The sequence below is a fragment of the Pelophylax lessonae genome, assembly GCF_965119305.1.
Source record: "Pelophylax lessonae genome assembly, chromosome: 7".
Lineage (NCBI taxonomy): Eukaryota > Metazoa > Chordata > Amphibia > Anura > Ranidae > Pelophylax > Pelophylax lessonae.
The window spans coordinates 186,600,745-186,621,072 of record NC_138774.1 but is presented as its reverse complement, the minus strand read 5'-3'; the positions used below and the strand labels follow the sequence as shown (position 1 = coordinate 186,621,072).

At 41.4% G+C, this 20,328-nt stretch overlaps 1 protein-coding gene across 5 annotated transcripts in view; it reads right to left on the bottom strand.

Moving 5' to 3' along the window:
- Window positions 1-20,328, bottom strand: part of SEC16A (SEC16 homolog A, endoplasmic reticulum export factor) — a 440,683-nt gene that overhangs the window by 383,950 nt on the left and 36,405 nt on the right. For all 5 annotated transcript variants that reach the window (XM_082262809.1, XM_082262805.1, XM_082262807.1 and 2 more), the window contains exons 8-18: window positions 20,150-20,292; window positions 19,930-19,991; window positions 10,601-10,739; window positions 9,505-9,744; window positions 9,269-9,366; window positions 6,256-6,337; window positions 5,058-5,175; window positions 4,221-4,332; window positions 3,666-3,771; window positions 3,438-3,578; window positions 2,476-2,589 (exon numbers count right to left, since the gene is read on the bottom strand). In XM_082262809.1, the coding sequence (XP_082118935.1) occupies window positions 2,476-2,589; window positions 3,438-3,578; window positions 3,666-3,771; window positions 4,221-4,332; window positions 5,058-5,175; window positions 6,256-6,337; window positions 9,269-9,366; window positions 9,505-9,744; window positions 10,601-10,739; window positions 19,930-19,991; window positions 20,150-20,292 (1,355 nt within the window). The remainder of the gene's footprint in view (window positions 1-2,475; window positions 2,590-3,437; window positions 3,579-3,665; window positions 3,772-4,220; window positions 4,333-5,057; window positions 5,176-6,255; window positions 6,338-9,268; window positions 9,367-9,504; window positions 9,745-10,600; window positions 10,740-19,929; window positions 19,992-20,149; window positions 20,293-20,328) is intronic.

Below are 20,328 nucleotides of genomic sequence, written 5' to 3'. Positions count from 1 at the left end.
CTTGCTGGTAGATGGAGTGCTGGCCCGACTGGAACTAGGTGGTGCTTCCAGTTTTTCTATGGCTGTACGAAGGGGACCAATCGTGCTTTGAATTTCCTTTTTAAAAGAATTAAGCATATCCTTAAGGAACCCCCGTGACTCTTTGGCCACCTTTTTATTGATGCATTTCTGGCATAGGGGTTTCTGCCATTCTGGAGGAAACCTGTGACTGCAAGAGGTGCATGCCTTCTTCTCTTCTGGGGTCTTTTTCTGTAAATAAGCACAAAGGACCCGGTGAGGCAGGCAGTTGCCATACACAACAGTGAAAAACCGTTTGTTGGTGAGGTAAAGACAGAGGGAACTCCAGAGTGCTCTGGCTTACTTTGGAGCTGTCCTGACCAGCAGGATCTGCAGGGCAGGGTGGGGAAGCATCCGACATGGTCATTCTCAGAAAAGGAACCACAGCATAGGGACCTTTAACTGCTTCGTGCCCAGCTCCAGCCCTGCCCCCATGCAGGTTGTTGGACATTCCTGCATTGCAACCTCCTGGTATCCTAGGGTCAGCTTCTCCTTGTAAACAATGAGGCAACTGTTTTCGGTCTGTTACTAGTTTAAGGCTGTGAGTTTAAAAAAAGTTTTAAAGTTTTTAAATCGCGTTGCCGCCACACATGACCTTAGTGGATGTCTGCCCCCACTTTCGCCTTCTCCAAGATGGCTGCAGACCGCATCACCAGAAGGGACGTGACGAGCCGGTCCTGACACCATTTTGCTTCTCCAATGGCAAGGATGCTCCCAGTGGCCAACCAGGACCAGTGCCCGAAGTGCGAGGGGATTGGGGGTCCAGGAAAGCTGCCACTCTTCAAATGCAGAGGCGTCTGGAAGGGTAGTTGTGGTTAGCAGAACCAGCCTAGAACATCCGCTACTCCAGGTACGGTCTGGGAGGGGGGAGGATACCATCGACACCCTGAAAGCTGGGGGGTATGCTTGTAAAAGGGGTGCAGAAGGGCTGAAACCTCAGGCGGGGGCCTGCTTGCCCCAATGTGCTGCCCCTGTCCTGTGCTGCCCAAGGCTCGCTGAACTGGATGGGAGGCTGATCAGGGAGCCTCCTGCAATTAGCACAAAGCCTGAAAAATAACAAACAGATGCAGCTCCTGTGGGTCCGGAGGGGAAACAATCAAACTGAGGCAGAAGGTATGACTGGCTTTTTTATAATGGTGGACTAATGCGTTTTATGTTTCAGGTGGAAGGAGCCCATCTTTCAGGTGCTGCCCTGGAAGACGATTAAAGGAAACTGAGTGCCTATAGCAGAGAGGGAGTATACCCCCCTGGGACTGCCCATGGGCGTAGCCAGACTTTTTCTGCCTAGTGTTCTACTCCTGTAGGTGGCAGTATAACCCAATGGTTAAAATGTCAGGAGCTGTGTCTGCCAATTAACGAAAGAGAAAAAAAAAGTTAACATTGAGATACAATATGGGTTGAGTAGCATTTGTATATGCTATTTTTTGAACTTGCAATATTTGTTTTATCCACAAAAGTGAAGTTACCCTTTAACCACTTGCTTACCTTCATATGCATATATACGGCCTGTTAGCAAGTGGTTATTACAAGATCATGGCTGCAGCTATGATCTTGGGATAATTTTTTTACAGACGCCGATTGGGGGACTTGTAAAAGCAATACGGGTGGCTCTCTTTAATTGTTCCGAGAAGGGCTGCCGCCTATGGTGGTTCCTGGGCTCTCCTGTTTCTCTGGGGATCCTAGGTCGTGGGTAAAGGACTGGGATTTCCTTCACAAAGAGGAGATGGAGGAACATTTGCGCTCCGATCTCCTCTGTGACAAATGAAGCAAGGGAAGCAGCTGATCAGGCACAATGTGAAGGCTCCATAAAGTGAACCTGTCACTGCCCAAACCTATCGCATAATGTGCTTCCTAGCCCCCTTGTAATAGCAATAAATATACATTTAAAAAAATTAAAGTGTAAAAAAGAAAAAAAATATGTAAAAGCACAATGTTACAGGTCCCTTTTATGGAAATATCAGGGGTCTGAGATATGAAAGTTCCCACCTGCCCTCTTCTTCAGTTATCAAGCACAGATCATGCATTAGCAGCAGGGGGATTTAAAACTCTAAACCAAGAAGTGATGAAATGTTCATTCATTGGAGAACACACTCCTCCACCTTTGCATCCTAATCGAGGTCCTAGGCTATAAAACCACAGATGGGAGCCCTTCACAGTGCAATAAAGCGATCGGATGGCTCAACAGGGAAAAAAAAAAAAAAAAAAGTTCTGAGCTCAGAGCTTCAACTGCAAGCTTGTTTGAACCATTTGAAGCCCAAGCCATTTTTTTTAAAATGGCCTACAGATGCCAGGTGAGTAATGAAAAATATCCTAAAATGACACAGATTATATTCTATCTATATAAGGCAGTATTCCACACCCCTTACAATTAATTTCTGTTCAAAGAACAGTTCCATTTTGCTAGTGATATAAATTCACCTTCATCTGCATATCCAGGTGACGAAGTCGAACCAACCACGATGGCTCTACAAACAACTCCTGCTCTGGCTTCTCTTTCAACTGAGGATCAAAAAACCTCAAATGTAAGGATACCTGGGAAGAGAAATGACAAAAATGTAAAGGTGTTTTTCTGGGAAATATACAAGTAAACCAAAGAGGCAGCCATCTTTTATCTGTACATCGCTTGTCCTCTACATTTTCACTTATGGTCTTGTTAACTACATTTGCAAGATTTAAGCTCTTATTGATATACTGAATCCAATGATCATATTTTACATACAGAAAAATAACAGAACTGTAACATGTTAACAGTCTAACAGAGCAACCTTCTAGGACACAGGACAATATACACCAATGGTAGGTGTTTTTACTTTGCATTCTTCCTTCTGAGGGCAGAACCAATATCGCAGGGGCCTACCGCATGCCGCCTATAAGAGGTGCAACCACCTTTAACTTTGATTTTTCTAAAACAGCCTTTCTGAACCTTTTTAAGCTTTAAGAAAACTCTAGGAACAACTAAAATAGTTTTTTTTTTTATCTACAGTTCACACAAAACAGTGAGTTGTAGATACAACATACATAAATGCATAAATGATAGCATTTACACTAACACAAATCATGTACTGGTACTGCGTGGATAATGTATTATAAAAGTCTCAATGAACCCCTGCTGAGAAACCATGCTTTATAGTCTCCACATAGATAATGTTCTCAATTCCTATTTCCACCTGTCAGATTTTAGCCCCACAGTTCCACATACACACTTTTACACCACAACTCCTGCTATTCTTTTTACCTTATTGTATCATCCCAAATCCTGTACTCTATCATGCCAAATGTTTTACTATTTTTTAAGCTAAGCAACAGGGTTCTAAAGTCAACCTAAAAGTAAAGGGCTGAATCATTTCAGACATACAAGTTTATGAATCAGCAGTAATCACCTCAAGCAGCTGGCTGACAAGTACAGGGGAGTAGTACGATGGATGTTTAAGAATGGTCTTTGCGATTACTTCACAGTATTGGAAGGCCTGGGCTGAGAGGCCGTGCTCAGCCAGTCGGCAAGCGTAGATAAACTTGTAAACCTGCGTACGGGTATAAGAGGAAGTGTTAAGAACTCCACAATTACTAAATAGACATGTTACAGCATTATGCAGAGCTGAAAACCAAACCTGGGTATTGGGCAGGGAGATGGTCTGAGCACCCAGGGATTGGGCATACTCGTATGCCTCAGTCCTCTGAATAGCCTCATTGGTTGCAAACTTGGCAAAAGGCAAGCTAAAACAAAAAAAAAAAAAAAAATGTAAAAATGTTTGCAGTTATCTTGTGTACTTTGTAAAGAAGTCCAACCAAGGAAAAAAAATTACGAGTTAACTTTTCTGAATATGCTAAAATTAAATCTAGAAGTTCACTCAGCTTTGAGAAAGTTTCTAATTGTTCTTGGCAGACACTATTCCTGGATATACATAAAAATGTAATTGCCAGTGTATTTACTTAAGCACTTTACAGAAGTAGGAAATCATTTTTTCTGTAAAACTTTACCATTTAAAATGTATTGCTGTCAATGAGGAGCCTGCTGACAGTAAGAATGTTGGCTTCACAGAAAGAAACTCAGGCAGAAAACACCTTTGCTTTATCAATTTTCTTGGATGCCACGTATTGCCCATGTTATTGTATTCCCAAATGAAGACAACAAAATTTTACCTGAAGAGCCACAGTATTCTCACCTATGGTTGGAGCCAATAAGGACAAGCTTGGTTGTTTTCTTTGTGTAAACTCCAAAACCAACTTGAGCCATAATGTAGCAGAAGTGAGCGGCATCTAAAAGCCCTCTGGAGGCTTACAAAGAAACAGATATGTAAATTACACAACTAGCACACATTAAAAGAGAAATTATGACATTTTGAAATGTCTTCTTAAAATATAACAACCCAAAATATTTATCTTCCCAATGTCATAAAATAAAAAAACAAAAAGCACAATTATACATGTATTCATACATGGGGGAGGTCATATCCACTAATTATAGATGAAGCTATGCTTACTGCTTTATCCACTTCCCGCCCGGCTTATACTAATAAAATGGCAGGGCTGGAGCACTGCTATTCTGGGTGGACATCATATATCTTCCCAGTGGTGCACATCATGCGTACCATAGAGGGCAGGCTTCAGCACGATCTGTGACCCGTTGTGTCCACGGGACACAGATCAGTGTATCGGGTGTGTGTGTGGCCCTCGTACCATGCGAACACTGTGACCAATCACAGCAATCACATGTCAGTTGTAAACAATGGCTTGTCATAAACCGCCATTGTGCATTACTGTGATCTCTGTGATTGGTCACAGTGATCACATAGTACAGGGACAATCGCAGCAGACCTGTTATACCATTTAATAGCTGTAATCCATCATAGTAGCTATCAATGGCACATGAATGGATGCTAGTCACAAAGTAAAAATGATTGCTAATACAGTCATCATCACTGTAAAAAGCAATCCAATTACTCTCTACTGGAGGGTAAAATTTTACTCAGAATTTTTCTTTAAAAGGATATCAAACTTACCCAATGTGTCCCCCATAGTAGTCATGGTTCTCGTTGGTACATCAAGGTTATTAGTTATATTTGACAATACCATAGCAAGATGAGGTCTCCAATCACCCCATTTCTCATCTCCACAACACTGTAACAAGCACAAAAAAATGTAATATCAAAATACCCTCATCACAGGCAGTAGAAAAGCCACAAACAGGGCACCAAGGCTTACTGACATGTAACACAAAACATACAAGTTCCATAAAGAGTAACTCAATATTTTTTTTTGGGGGGGGGGGGGAAACACATTACCCTCTCCCTCTGGGTGATCTATCTACAATGCATGGATTTTAACAATTTCTGTTTCAGACTCCTACCTTTTGTTATTCTGAAAAAAAAATAGTTGCTTGTGCAAAGTGAATGCGAATGATTTCATAAATATCAATCAGCTGCTGCATTTTCAGAATTCTAATGAGGGAAGTAGAAAAGTCTGCATCCCTTTAGATGTGATTTCCCTCTAGGAGTATCTCAACAAAGATGACATTTTTGTGGCAGGGGATGGCAAAAATCTGACTTGTATCTTAGTGCAGACTTCTGGGAGATCAGTAAGCCAATCACAGAAGCATGAAATGACATTTCTGGGGACGTGTACACCATCTGTGTACAGAACACCTCCAGGTTGCCATATTGCATTGAATTTTACAGAAAATTACAGCACTGCAGATCAATAGGGAAAAGTAATTCTTTAGAACATTCCATCACAATAGGACTTGTGTAGCAATCGTATAAGCTCGATTTTTTTTCTCTTTGCCATTTTTTTTTTCCCCACGAATGTGGAGTTAACCTTTAAACACAACTTAATTCTTGACTGCTGCCCATCTAAAGACACAACTGCAAACATTATTGCATAGAATGTCAAAAGACAGGTAATGTGGTTTTGGGCTAAGTGCATACTGCGATGCGATTTCAACTTTGTAGTGAGACTATCGCATCTTGGATGTGGTTTGCATATTCTTTGGGTCCAATTCGATTAGTAGTACAAAAACCTTTTCCAAAACCATGCCGCACTAATGTGAATAGGCAACATTAAAAAATAAAAGTTGTTATTTTCCTTGTCATGAGACTCTGTGACCCAAGTTGCATCTGAAAACACACCAGTGTGAACCAGACCTTAGGCAATTTAAATATACAAGCCTTCCAAGTGGAAGTCCACTTTCCAGAGGCTCACCGTGGCTGCAGCGGGCATCCTTCCAGACAACAGTTGATAGACTGTCTGCAGAGGATCATTAATTGGGAGACTGTTGGCAAACCTAGATAACCAAACAGACAGCAGTTTAGTCATTATAAATGGTTCTTAATAACTGCACCTTTACCAACACATTTGTAGAAGGCATCCCCTCTCATTTATTAAATTGTAGTATATAATAAACACTCGTCAGATGCAGATTAAGCTCTCTTTTCCTTGCTGTGGCCTGTCTGCTACTTCCCAACATTTCCCTTTTTATGTCTTCTCCCACATAAGATGCCTATTATGGAACTATATATGTGCATTGCCATATCAAGAATTGGCTGTACATGGCACTATCTTGGCCATTTATGTTAGATATAGTATGCAGTGACTGACTGGAAGAGTAGGGGAAGCAGTTCACAAATATACAAAGGAACACTTAACCTTTTAAAATAACCCCATGCAAATACTTAGTTTTACATTTTAGTATACAAATATTCCTTTAATAGTCAGAAAATAATTTTAAATTTCTCAATTCATCCAGTGTGACTAAAATGTGTGTTACATTGTTACCACATATCAGCTCAAAGTTGAAGTCCGTTGAACAATGAAGGGCCAGTTGGATGGGTCTGCAGAATTGCAGGAAAAGTGTACTCATGTCTCTTACACTATGAAGCCATACAGAACTGCAAGGCAGTAAGGTCAAAAGAGGATGTGTTCAAAGAGACACTAAACAATAACCTAATTCTTCAAAAATATTATTTGTTTGGAAAGAGCAGTGCATGTTATTAGCGGTCATGAGCACTACTCTATGTACTCTACAAATCCCATTGTCCTTAATCCCTCTTGGGAGCAAGCAAGAGAGGGAGACTATAGTCCTGCACCCTCTAAAAAGAAGTTGGGGGACTGCAATTTGGAGGAGACCGAGCACTAGAAGTTACTTTTCTGAGTAGAATTTTTTTAAACCAGAGTTTAGTATTGTTTTAAAGGGACCCTGTTACACCATTAATTTCCACAAAATGTTCACAATTTAAATGTACATTTAATTTTTTTTATAGGTTATCTAAAAAAAAGCGACTGCGGCTGGGCACTACTATGTAGGATGTGATGTCTACAGCCCCAACAGAATCAGAGCTGTCATGCAAGTGACATTTTATTTACCTTTTTCCTCCCCAAGCAGCTAAAAAGTAGTAAGCTGAGGGGAGAGGTGGAGGAGCTGGGCCAGTAACTAAATTTAAACAGTTTGTCCCAAAAAAGTAGTTAAAGGCATAGAGGTTGGGCTTCTTGCATTGTACGTTAAGACTTAAGCCAGCCATACATGGATTTAAATTTGGCTGGCTCAGCAGGGACTGGCCAAGTTTTGTGTGTGGCAGGCTGGTCGTACAGAAGTCGATCTACTGATTGACTTCTGTACAAATGTCCCGTCAGGTTTTCCCCGATCGATCAGTGCCACCAGCTATACCCAATGACACTTATTAGTGTATACTGATGGTAGGGAAGCTTTCCCACTATCAGAATACAACTCCGCAGGAAGGATTGTCCCATCCACATCAAGTGTGCAGGTGGGGGATAAAAAAAGCAAAAAAAAAAAAGCATACAGGCTGCCTTAGGACAGGCTCACTCTAACATTGCTCAAAAAACCTTGCAGTAAGTCATGACCCCTCCTCCTGAGAAACATCTAAAAAAGATAAGAAATATTTTTTACGCTGTGTGAATGGGAACACAGAACAAAAATTTAGTAGGGTTTTCTCACGTTTGACTTGGAAACGTGATTTCACTGCCACGGATCGTATGTCATATGGACTTGACAGTGGGGCGATTTACACACACTCCAAGTGGCTGCAGCCACCGGGATTGTATGTATATCAGACAAGATGACTTCTAGCTGTCAGATAGAAGCAATCCTGGGCCTCCGGAGCCGCCCGATTGCTTCCATACCCGCTGGTAAGGGCCACACACCCCTATCAGGTATCCCAAGCTGCGTGTGCCCAGATCTGGCATGGCAGGTGCCACCAGGTAGAGGGAAGGGAGTCGAGTAGACATGCATCAGTTCTCCTCCTTCTTGTTGATTTGGAAGTGATGTGTAAAACGTCACCTTTTCGGGTCCTTTTTCACTTTTCCCCTGCGAATGGAGTTTGTGGAAGGATATATTTATTTGGTTTATTTATAATTTTAGTGGTTTCTGTGTTGTATTGTATAAGAGGTAGCCTTATATTTATTAATATCCCTCTCGATTAGAACCCCCCCCCCAGCCGACAAAATACGCATAATATAACCTGAATAAAAAAATAAATATGGAGTTGTAATTGTATTAATTTCCTGTATTGATAGGTACCACGTCCTCTGACTGGATACACATTAACAGATCCCTCCAGAAAAAAAAACGAATTAGGTAGCACAATTTTTTTCACAAATCATCATAATGTTATTTTAAAAACCAAACTATAAAAACAATTGATCAAGCATGTTGCCAATGTTCCAGTTTACACACTACATGTATGCAATATCACAGCCTGGTGTATAAAAGCCACTAAAAGGGTTTTTTCCCTACAAATGAAGTGGAGATGAAAAAAAAAAAGAAGAAATCCAAATTCAATGCGTTTCACAGGTCAAAGCCCGCTTCTTCAGGAAAAAGGAAAGAAAGGGCATACCCCTTGTCTAGAACAGCAGCAACATGCTCAAAAGAGACTATCACAGTTCAAAAGAACAGGGAAGACATCACCAGAAAAGAGTGGATTCTGATAAAGCCAGGAAAAAAAAAAGGGGAAGGAAAACAACTTGGAACCAAGACTGTGAACCAAGCTAGTAGCTGAACATGTAAGACATCCCCACTCATCATATAGGTCCTCACTGCAGACAATCCATCCTGTCCTGCCCCAGCATAATAATGATCATATATCCTGCATATGCTGGGCAGGGGGTAGACATCCACATTTCATTTTTTGGCCAGCCTGAGGTTGGGCCTTAAATAAAATAGTCAGGATGAAAATAATTCTATTAAAAGAAAAACTACCTGGTCATAACTCTGGCATGCGTTCGACTATCCATTTTACTAGCCAGTAGCAGTGCATGGCCCCATAGTCCATGTTTCATAGCAGACTCCAGAGCATCCTGGGAAAGGTATAGGATAACAAGGATTCAGCAACAAAGTAAGAAGCATTCATTACAAGCAGTACACAGAACAGTTTTACCAGATTCTGACAAAGTTGTGAATCCTCTTGGATTAAATTGTTAAGGCTTTTTATGTACCTTTTTACGCCCGTACAGTAAAAGCTCCCGGAAACGTTGTGTCTCTTTTTCCATGACTGCTCCAGTGATGGGTAAGGTATCGGTAAGGAAGGAAAGCTGGGAGGCAACAGACTCCTCTTCGTGTTCCAGTGGCTCATTGTTGAAATCGATCAGATTCGCTTCATTTGGAGATTTCCCGGGAAGCCACACAGTTTTGTGATCTTGCAGCAGCAACTCCGCTATATCAGTCCCTACAACAGTCTATATTTAACACAAAGCAGCAAGTTATATTAAAATATTTTCCAACTCACAAAATACCTGACAGAATAAGAATAGTATAGAAACAAAAGCAAGACGCTTAATATAGTAGAAAGTGATTAAACTGTTTTTCAATACGCACATAATCATAAAGCACACATTAGGACCCCACAGCTACTTCTACTTGTGCCACATCCACCCTGGGGAAGCAGGTGACATTCACTTTCCTCACTGCTGCTTGGGCACCCAGTGTTGTCACATGGGGTCGGGGAGAGACTCATGAGCTCTGTGTAAGCTCTTTACTTTTACAGCTGAAAGGATCAGTAGGGAAAAAAGGGAAGAGGAATATAGGAATTTGCAAGAATTTGGCAAAGACATAAGCAAAGCTTTACCCTGCAATTACAAACAAGTGCGGTTTGGTATGGCTGTCATTAGGAAGTGTTTTGTCATCTATCACCTACAAAAAGAGCAACTTTTTAGTAGGCTAATACAACTACTGTACAATTTTACTCCCTAAATGTTATGAACAGCATGGCAGGATAAGGCACATCAACTAAATCTACGTGCATAGACATTACTGTATTAGACACCTTATGAGCATTAGTTTAACCTAGTGAAGAAAATGAAAGCTAGAAAAGGTTCCTCCATTTACATTTTTGCACTCTCTTTCAGATGCTCAACAGTAATTTCTTGTTATTCAATACGGCATCCTTTTAGTTACGTCGAACAACTGGCCATCCCTATCGTTATTTCCCTATAACATGAACAAACGGCTGTTGTGTTTTAGTCCAGTGCATTTGGTTTTAAACTGTTGGAAACCACCGAATATGTCCCCAGCATCATTCGACACACAACTTACTCCATTCTGTCTGCACAGAAGAACGATAAAATCCCAGAGCAGGCGGGCCGATTCCTGGTCCATCAGGTTTTCATTCTGCGTGCACTCTTTGGCTTTGTTTTGTGCAAAATTAATGACATCAACTTTGTGGGTTTCATCCCTGCAGATATAAATGGAGAATGAAATATGAATTTTGAACCAAATAAACTACAAAGATGAAAAACAACTCAAGCAGTTTAACAACTGCAATTCCCAGATTCCAGGAACATTTTTCTTCTAGGCCCAACTTCCTGTTCCACTGACAAGAAACGAGGGGGAATTGTTAGCAGAACAGGAAGATACAGACAATACGCTGACGGATTCAAACCCAACCCCATTTACTGATATTTCTTTTCTTATTCGTTAGGTTTTTCATTTTTTGCCCAATATAAACAGCACCAAAACATAGTACACTGTATTAGACCTACAGTGACCATATATGACCACATTACAAGATCAAATCACAAAAGAAATCTGAGAGAGGCAGAGTGTCAATATGAGTATCCCCTAAACTATACAAAGAGCCCAAGGGCTACTCCATTAGGAAGGGAAAAGGTGGGTCACTAAATGCGACTTGCATAGAAACATGTACATTTTTCTTACGTGGATAATTTGTATTTTCCTTAAAAGCGGTTGAAAACCGCTGCACTTTTTTTTTTTACTTATCTGCAAGGCAAAGGCATAATGTGCTAGTATGCATCGCATACTAGCACATTATGTTAAACTTACCTGAAAACAAAGCGCTCCAGAGATGCCAACGCTGAAGGCAGCATCCCTCTATACCCAGTCTTCCTTTCGGGTCTGAGACTGGCCGGAGCCGCAATGACGTCACTCCAACGCATGTGTATGAGAGCAGCCAGTCACAGCACTCTGCTCTGAAGAAATGGCAGGAGCGGCCGTTCTTTCAGAGCGCTTGCGCCTGTGAGGTAACTGGCTGCTAGCTCAGTATACATCTCCTAAACGGTACATATTTAGGAGATATTTACACTACCTATAAGTAAGCCTTAATATAGGCTTACCTATAGGTAAAACTTAAAGATGGACATCTACTTCCTCTAAGAAGTTTATCAGCCTCATTGTCTAAAGAAACCATCATCTCCTTCACCATCTTCCATTACCAGAAATGTGAATCAGTGCAACTTCTAAAACCTTTGAAGCAGTTACCTGACCCCACGCTGTGGACACGACCTGAAATGATGGTGCACCCACGCTGCTAAAAGTGGGAGGGGGGGGGGGCAACTTCCTTTACAGTTTGCATCCCTCTGGACCACAGATGTCCCAGACCGGTGGGTTCAATCAGCTCTCCACTTCTTTCTTCTGTCAAAGCAACCAAAGACTGTCCAAGAGCAGTCAGATTAGCAAAAAGCCCTTAATCACTTTGGGCCCCAGGGAATCATTGTACCTGTACCGCCCTAGGACAGGATCAAGGGATTCGACTTAAACCTGTTCAAGGTTGCAAAGCCCAAACTGAGGTATCTGTCCTATGCAGGACTAAAAGTCCCTCAAACATTCCAAAAAATCATATAGATTCAGCAGGGTCAGTAATGGCCTTTGAGATGAAGGGAACACATGGCATTAGTGGAAATCCAGGATGCCTATCTACATGTTCCCATTAACCCACCACATCAGTGTTTTCTACACTTTGCAATTGCAGATGACCATTTTCAAATTGTTGCAATGCCTTTTGGTTTATCTGTGCTCCAGCCCTCCACGCGTCTAGAATATCTGGATCTAATTCTAGAAAAATCTCATGCAAAGCTCTTTCTTCCAAAAAATAAAATATTTTCCTCTAAGAGCTCATGCTTGACAACTGAGACAGAAAAGAACTCCCACAGTAAGATTTGCCAGAAGGAGTTCTGGATCTAATGGTGGAACCCTTTGAGGCACTACCCTTCACTCAATTCCATTCAAGAACTCTCCAACTAAACATTCTATCAGCATGGAAAAAGCAAGCCCTTTCCTTAGGTCTACCCATGCTTTATCTTCTAAAACAAGAAATTTCTTGTCCTGCTGGATCACTACTTCAAACTGACAGTGGGGAAATCCTAACACTACAACAAGTAGAAGGTTATTACAACAGACACAAGTCTGTCAGGCTGGGGAGGAGTCTTCCACTCCTTGACAGTTCAAGAAACAGGGTCAAGGGAGGAGAACATTAACATCTTGGAGCTCATAGCTCCTAGGCTGTCACTCCAGCATGGATCTCCGTTCTAATGAGACACCAAATTCAGGTACAGTCAGACAATGCCACCATCAACATGGCATATCAACTATCATTAATATAAATGTGAAAATCTGCGCTAGACAAAGTGAAAGAAAATAAAACGACAGCTGCTGACACAGGTCAATAGATACTAACCCAATCAACACAATGCAAAACAAAGTGCAGCGCTTATGATCAAGTAAAAGGATAACATATAGTGATTACAAAAAATTACTCATACACAAGGGACAATAAATGTGTGAAATTAAATAAATGGATGAAAAAAGTCCATTAAGGGTGCAAAAGGATGGCGATGCTTCCCGAAATGACTCCAGAGAGAAGAGACAAGCAGACAGAAGGCTCCTCAAACGTCAAGTGGAAATGAAGGTAAGTGATTGCTTACCAAAAGTTGTTGGATTTCAAATTAATGAAAAAAGCCAAATAGGAATTTAAAGGACTATATCCCAAACAAATCCGCACTGGTTGTAATGGCCTCAGATATCCTCGGCTCCTCAATTCTACTTTCAGTATCAGGGGGTATTTATAATATGAAAACTCAGTGTAGTAGGTAACAAAAAACACTAATTACACTCACATTTCTGTAGATAAAAGAATAGCAATAGCTGCAGCTAAAACAAAGACTCGGCAACACAGTCCTTCTGACCGGTGGCCGATTTACATGGTGACGTCACCTCAGGTACTGCCCATCAGGGCCATATAACATTTGAGAAGTTGTCAGCCAACTACATAGTGTTAGGAATGATTTTTTTCTATAGACTGAGGAAATTTAGAATTAGGAAAAGAGGAGAAGGGGGGCCAGATGCCATAGAAACAAAGGTGCATATTGCTAATTCTTGGCTATGGTAGAATATCTGCACAAGTTGGGGGGATCATAAGTGCCAGTAGACCACTGGGATATTCCCCACATCAGTCTCAAATATGGGGCAGAGAAAATGGCTCATTATGCAAGCAACTGCCAGGCAATGGTAAAGCCTCATTCGATGCATAAAAAAACCTTGCAGGAAGGTAAAGAAATAAGCCAAAATACTACTGATGAATTGTTCCTCCACACTTGTGATTGTTCCCCTGAAACATCTTAGTTAAGGCTAGATTCACGCCTATGCAATTGGTGCAGGTCGTGTTTACGTAGGCAAAGCAGCCCATTTATTTGAATAGGATGCCGTACCTGCGGGAAATGCAAACAAAAGGTCCGTACACCATTTTAAAACTGCAGCCACAAGGAACACGCTGTGTTTTTAGTTGTTTGGAGCTGCCAATAAGAATTTATTTCAGCAACGCAGTTTGCCTTCAGCTGCGGGAATGTGTGTGATTTACAAGCATTCCCACACCTATATATGTTAACCTATAAAGAATTTGCGAGTAGCTACGCTAACCTCAAATATAAAAACAGTCTGTCTACACATTTACTTCATCACTATGGTGAATTGCAACCAAAGCCCCAACAACGATGTTGTTAACAATGTGTCCCCAACGCTATTACAAACCGATATATCAAATCTCATATGCAAACTTGTGCGTTACAAAAAACATTTACCATACATGAGAAATCAAAGTGTCCATTATTTCATTCTGTGCCAGAAAGTAAATATTATTTATGCAGTGCTTCACCCGATTGGGTGTGAATCCACCCCCTGCCAAAATGCGCACTCCCCAGCAGATGGTGTAATATAGGCCTTAATAAGTTTATTGTACAAAAAATTCATATAATTTCATAAAAACCATTGCGCAAACATACATTAACGATCATGTAACAGTATGCTCCTAAATCAAGGGAACCCTTATGCATAACAGACAACATGTTTGATATATTCGATTTGGACCATGGGAATGGTCAGACTGAACAGTTTTTAAAGTATGCAGGGTTCACTTGTAGTGGAAGCGTAACCAGAGAATCGCTACGCAGCTTCTTCAGGCAATTTTGTGTAGTTGTAGTGACACCAGCATTAGGTGTCCTCTATTCTCCTCATATGTGAGCTTAAAGGGTTGCCAGGAGCATCTCCCAGAGAGGCTGGCGGTTCACACACTGGGATCGGCACCAAGCATCAAAAATTTGGGTTCCACAAAAGAGGAGACACATATGGTATAGTCCCTCTGGAACAGTCACATGCTCCTGGCAACCCTTTAAGCTCACATATGGGGAGAATAGAGGACATCTAATGCTGTTGTCACTACAACTCCAAGGAATCGCCTGAAGAAGCTGCGGAGTGAAACGCGTAGCAATTCTCTGGTTACGATTCCACTACAAGTGAACCCTGCATACTTTAAAAACTGTTAAGTCTGACCATTCCCACAGTTGGAATGAAATATATCAAACATGTTATGTCTGTTATGCATAAGGGTTCCCTTGATTTTAGGAGCATACTGTTACATGGCCGTTCATGTATATTTGCACGATGGTTTTTATGAAATATGAATTTTTTTGCACAATAAACTTGTTATTATATATATTTTATCTAAGTGTATATTCCTCTTGAGATCAGTCAAATAGATGCCTTTAAAAGTCCTACTGTTTTGATTCCTTCCCCCTTTCAGCTATTCGGTGTATGTATGTATGTATGTATGTATGTATGTATGTATTTTTTTTATGGGATGTGGCATCACCCTGTCCAGATCGTGCCTCAAATACTTCCATTAAATAAGCCCTTAATATTATGCCTCCCTGGGTACCTTCTATAGGTTGCGATAGCAATAGCAATGCTCCACAAGGTCCCAATCTGTCCCACTTCGGTCCCCCCTCATGCGTTCATAGAGTAAATAATAGCCATCATTGAGCAACTTTCACATGAATGTCAACAGGAAGCTCACGACGCCGCATGTGTAATTGTCAAACGCATAGTGGCGTGGATGACGTACCTCCGGTTCCTGTCGCGTTAACGAAATTGAGGCATGGAGCGTACGCCAGCTCCAATACACGGAGCGGTGATTGCACGGCCTTAGAGACCACTGGATAGACTTGGTGCCAAGCTAAGGACACCACCAAATGTGAGGGTATATATATTTTTAACGTTTCAATAAATAGTTTATATGGAAGTTGTGCAATGATGGCTATTTACTTTATGAACGCATGAGAGGGGACCTAAGTTGAACAGATTGGGACCTAGTGGAGCATTGCTACAGCTGTCAGGACCACAAGCAAAACCTATAGGAGGGACCCACAGAGGCATAATATTGTTAAGGCCTATATTACACCATCTGCTCTTAAGTGCGCATTTTGGAAGGTGGTGGATTCCCACATAACGGGTTGGAGAACTGCATGAATAAGATTTACTTTCTGGCACAGAATGAAATAATGGACACTTTGATAACTCATGCCAATGTTTTTTTGTAACATACAAGCTTGCATATGAGATTTGATATATCAGTTTGTAATAGCGTTGGGGACACATTGTTCACATCATCGTTATTGGGGCTTTGGTTGCACATCACCATACCAGTGAAGTAAATGTGTAGAAAGATTGTTGTTTGTATATTTGAGGTTAGCGCAGCTACTCACAAATTCTTTATTGATTTACATTCCTGTGGTATGCAGTCACTTTAGCTGCAGCAAACCAAATAAAAAAAAAAAAATACAATACTTTTGATTAGTGTTTTTTCAAGTATACAGGCCAACACTAAGAGAAAAAAAACAGCCAGAAAAGAGATCAACAAGAAAAACAATATGGTCAAACCCTACATATTATTGTTACATAACATCTCGGATGACAAGGTTATGCACTATCATTTCCACGTAGACTGCTGTTGTCCTTGTTACAAAATGTATCCACAGTGCAATAGTCTAAGGCCTCTTTCACACGGGTGTTCCGTATGTCCGTATATCACCCCATCCGTTTGCGGGTGATATACGGACATAATGCATGTCAATGGGATTGCGGATGACTATCCGCTGACATCCGATTTGCGTCCTTTCAGTTCTGTTCCGTTTTTTGGAACAGAACCCCATTTTTCGTCCGTTTAAAAAATGGAAAGGACGCAAAATCTGATGTCAGCGGTGTCATCCGCTGACATCCGCAATCCCATAGACATACATTATGTCCGTATATCATCCGCAAACAGATGGGATGATATGCGGACCGGATGACACAAGTGTCATACGTGTTCGTAAAAAAAAAAAAAGTGCCGGAGCGGATCGCAATACGGTCCGCTCCGTGTGAAAGAAGCCTAAAGGAAATTCGGGAGAGAGGGGCCAGGCCAGGTGCTGCCAACCACGACTCCCATAGTTTATAAACTTTTGTGGTGTACCCCTGTGCTTATATATTTTTTGTTCTCTTAGTAGGGAATCATTCACTTGGAGTCGCCAGTCCTCATGGGAAGGTGGGCTAGGGGACATCCATTTCATAGCAATACTTTTTCAGGCTATAAATAATAATCTGTTGAGTGGTACGACAAGCTCGGGTATTAGCGTTTCTTCGTTAAAGCAGCTTATTAGACATATCCTAGGATCCAAGGTAATCTGTATCGCTAACACCCTGTTTAATGTAGTCACTATTTCCTTCTAGTATTTGAATAATTTGGGACATCTCCATGTGGAGGTTGTCAGCTGGTAATTGTTGACACCTTGGACAGTTCCTCCTATCCCACCGGAATAACTTACCAGGTGTGTGATAGGTTCTGTGCACGATGAACAATTGTGTCAATCGTTGTGCAGGTGACAGGGACACATATGGACCTTCTCCAAAATATTTTGCCATTCCTCATCTGAAATATCCCCCAGGTCCCTCTTCCATCCTGTTCTACCCGGCCCAGTCTTTACATCCTGACCTGTACACAGCTCAGCAATTTGCTATATAGCGAGGAAATAAGGCCTCTTTTCTCCCCAGCCGCTGCTAGGAGGGACAACACTGCCATAGGTTTCACAATTTCCTCCATCTTTTTAAATTGGGATTGAAGTGCATATCGTAACTGTAATTACTGTAATCTGTATTTGAAAAAGTCCTGGCGGGGGAACTGATAAGGCTCAGATCCTGGAATGACCTTAATACACTACAAAAATATAATTGTGGGATGAAAGAAAGCCCCATCAACTACCTGTAGTTTATTAAGCTCATAATTTTTTTCCACAGATCGGTGCATAATCCTGACACCCCATCGTATTAATATGAGCTTCATTGCCTGCCAGGTTTTATACACAAGTAATCGCATTGGGCACGACTTGTCTTGGGCAAATACCCCAGACTCCAATTGGGCACACAGGTGATACCGCGTGTTGCCCCCAAACAATAAAGCTTGTATAGGGTCATTCCATTCTATCTCTCCCCATCCAGCGAATTGGGAAGCAATAAAGTAGATCTTCGGACGGGGCACCGCTAGCCCACTTGCGTCCCTAGGTCTCTGGAGTGTGTAAAGTCCTATCCTAGATGCACTACCCTTCTAAATCAACGTGCAAAATAAGCAGTCTATTTGTTTGAACCATGATAGGGGTATCCAGATAGGCGAATTGTGAAGTACGTAAAGCATTTGGGGAGCCCAGAACATTTTGATAAGGTTTGCACGACCCACCAACAGAGGCAACTTAGACCAGATTTTACTTTTGGTTTTTAATTTGTGTAAGATGGGGACAAGTTCTATTTTAGGTAATTTTTTATCTGAGGATATATCCATATCCCAAGATATTTAAAACAGGACACCAATTTAATATGTTGAGCCCCTACTGGCATAGGAGACCAAATAATTTTAGTTTAGGTTTATTTATTTTTTTGTAAATTCAATGTTTATTGAAGGGATAAAAGGCATACAAGTCAACAAAAGGCAGTTAATTGAAATACAGCCGAGCATCAAGAAAACAGCGTTACATGAGGCGTAAATCAGATAAACATAGCCGTATGCGAGAAATGATAATATATAGCGCATCAGTGTACGTTTCAGGATGGCCGGTCCCAGAGAGAACCACACCCCTACCGGCATCGGTCACATGGCCGGCATACCGGAGTGTGGAGGGTATAGTTTAGGTTTATTTTGCGCCGGTGACACACACAAAATATATATGTTAACCTACCTTAAGGTGCCATGGCCAGCAGTTGCACGCCCTCCACTGCATGTAAGGAATACAAGGAGTCACTTTTAAACTTTGGTTGACCAAACTGCTGCGTGTAAGACCTTTCAAAATGAAGGCCTCAGTCGCACAATAGGACTTGGTCAATATTTCTAAAAGGCAAACCTCTGAGGTTAAACAGCCAAAGATGTTCCCACTGCACTAGTGGAATGACAGTAACAGGGAGAAATCCATCTAATTGAACACCACTGAACAAAATGTCTAGCAAATCCACTGCACGATAGTGGCACTGGAAGATGGAGAGCCCTTGTGAGGTTTTTCAGTTATGAAAAACACTGAATTCACCTGATGGAAGCAGAATAGCTGCGTAGTTCAGGAAGAGTTCAACTGATCTCACTGCAGAGCACGAGGAGCAATTGCCTTTAAATTGGAAATAGTTGCACAAAAGGGGGCAGAACTGTGTCAATCTTATATTATTTTCGATTGCCAGGAAAAGGTAACTTGGACACTCCACTTGCAAAGGTAATGATGAGCAGAAATGCAACCAAGTAAAGCAGGTCCTTTAAAAAAAGGTACCTCATGCAGTAGCACAAGTGGAGACCATGAAAAGCAAACAGGATCAGATTAAGTAGAATGTTTAACAGGTGAAAGAACATTAGTGGCTACCCACACAAAGCTGCATATAAAGAAATGAGACATCAATGGCTGTTTGAAAAGAACAAAGGGGAAATGTGTCCTTTGAAAGTGGTCAGAGCCAGCCTTTGCTCAATGTCCATTTGCAAAAACCAGGAGAACACTAACAATAGAGGAAGGTAAAAACCACTGGCAGAATACCAATAGATGGTGGTCTTATAGATATGATGAAAGATGCAACAAGACAAGGCTGGCTGTGCAGGAAACATATTGCCCATAGAAGGAGCAAAGCCTTCTGATTTCTTAGTGTTCAACTTGGTGGTGGCAGGGCATACATCCCATAGTCTATTATACAGGATGAAAAACCTTAAAACAATTTTATGAGTTAGGTATGAATTAACACTATGGTCACAGATTAATTCAATCACTTCTACAGTTGCAGGATAACTCCACAGACTAACATACTTGACCAAAGGTCCAGGAAACGCTCTCATCTGCTCTTGTTCAGGACAGCTCTGCAGGATAATCTGGAAAATAGTCAGGTACAGTCAGTCAAAAACCAGGAAAACGTTCAGGAAAGGGGGGAAAAAAAAAAAAAAAGGATTGCAAAATATTGACAGGGAACTAGTACTGCGAATGCCCAAAATAACCTAACCCACAAGAGAGGCAAACTCAGAATCTTTACCTCCATGTTGTGGATTTCTACAAGTGTGGGCTGTCCGTCTGAAGGGAGGTTGGGAAGCACTTTGATCAGGTGACCTCCAGGGCCAAACCTGGCACAAACATGAGGGCTTCCAAACTTTTCTGGGGTAAGAGGCCTGGAAGGAACTACAAAGAAAAACAAAGACTCTTTGTAAAAAATCT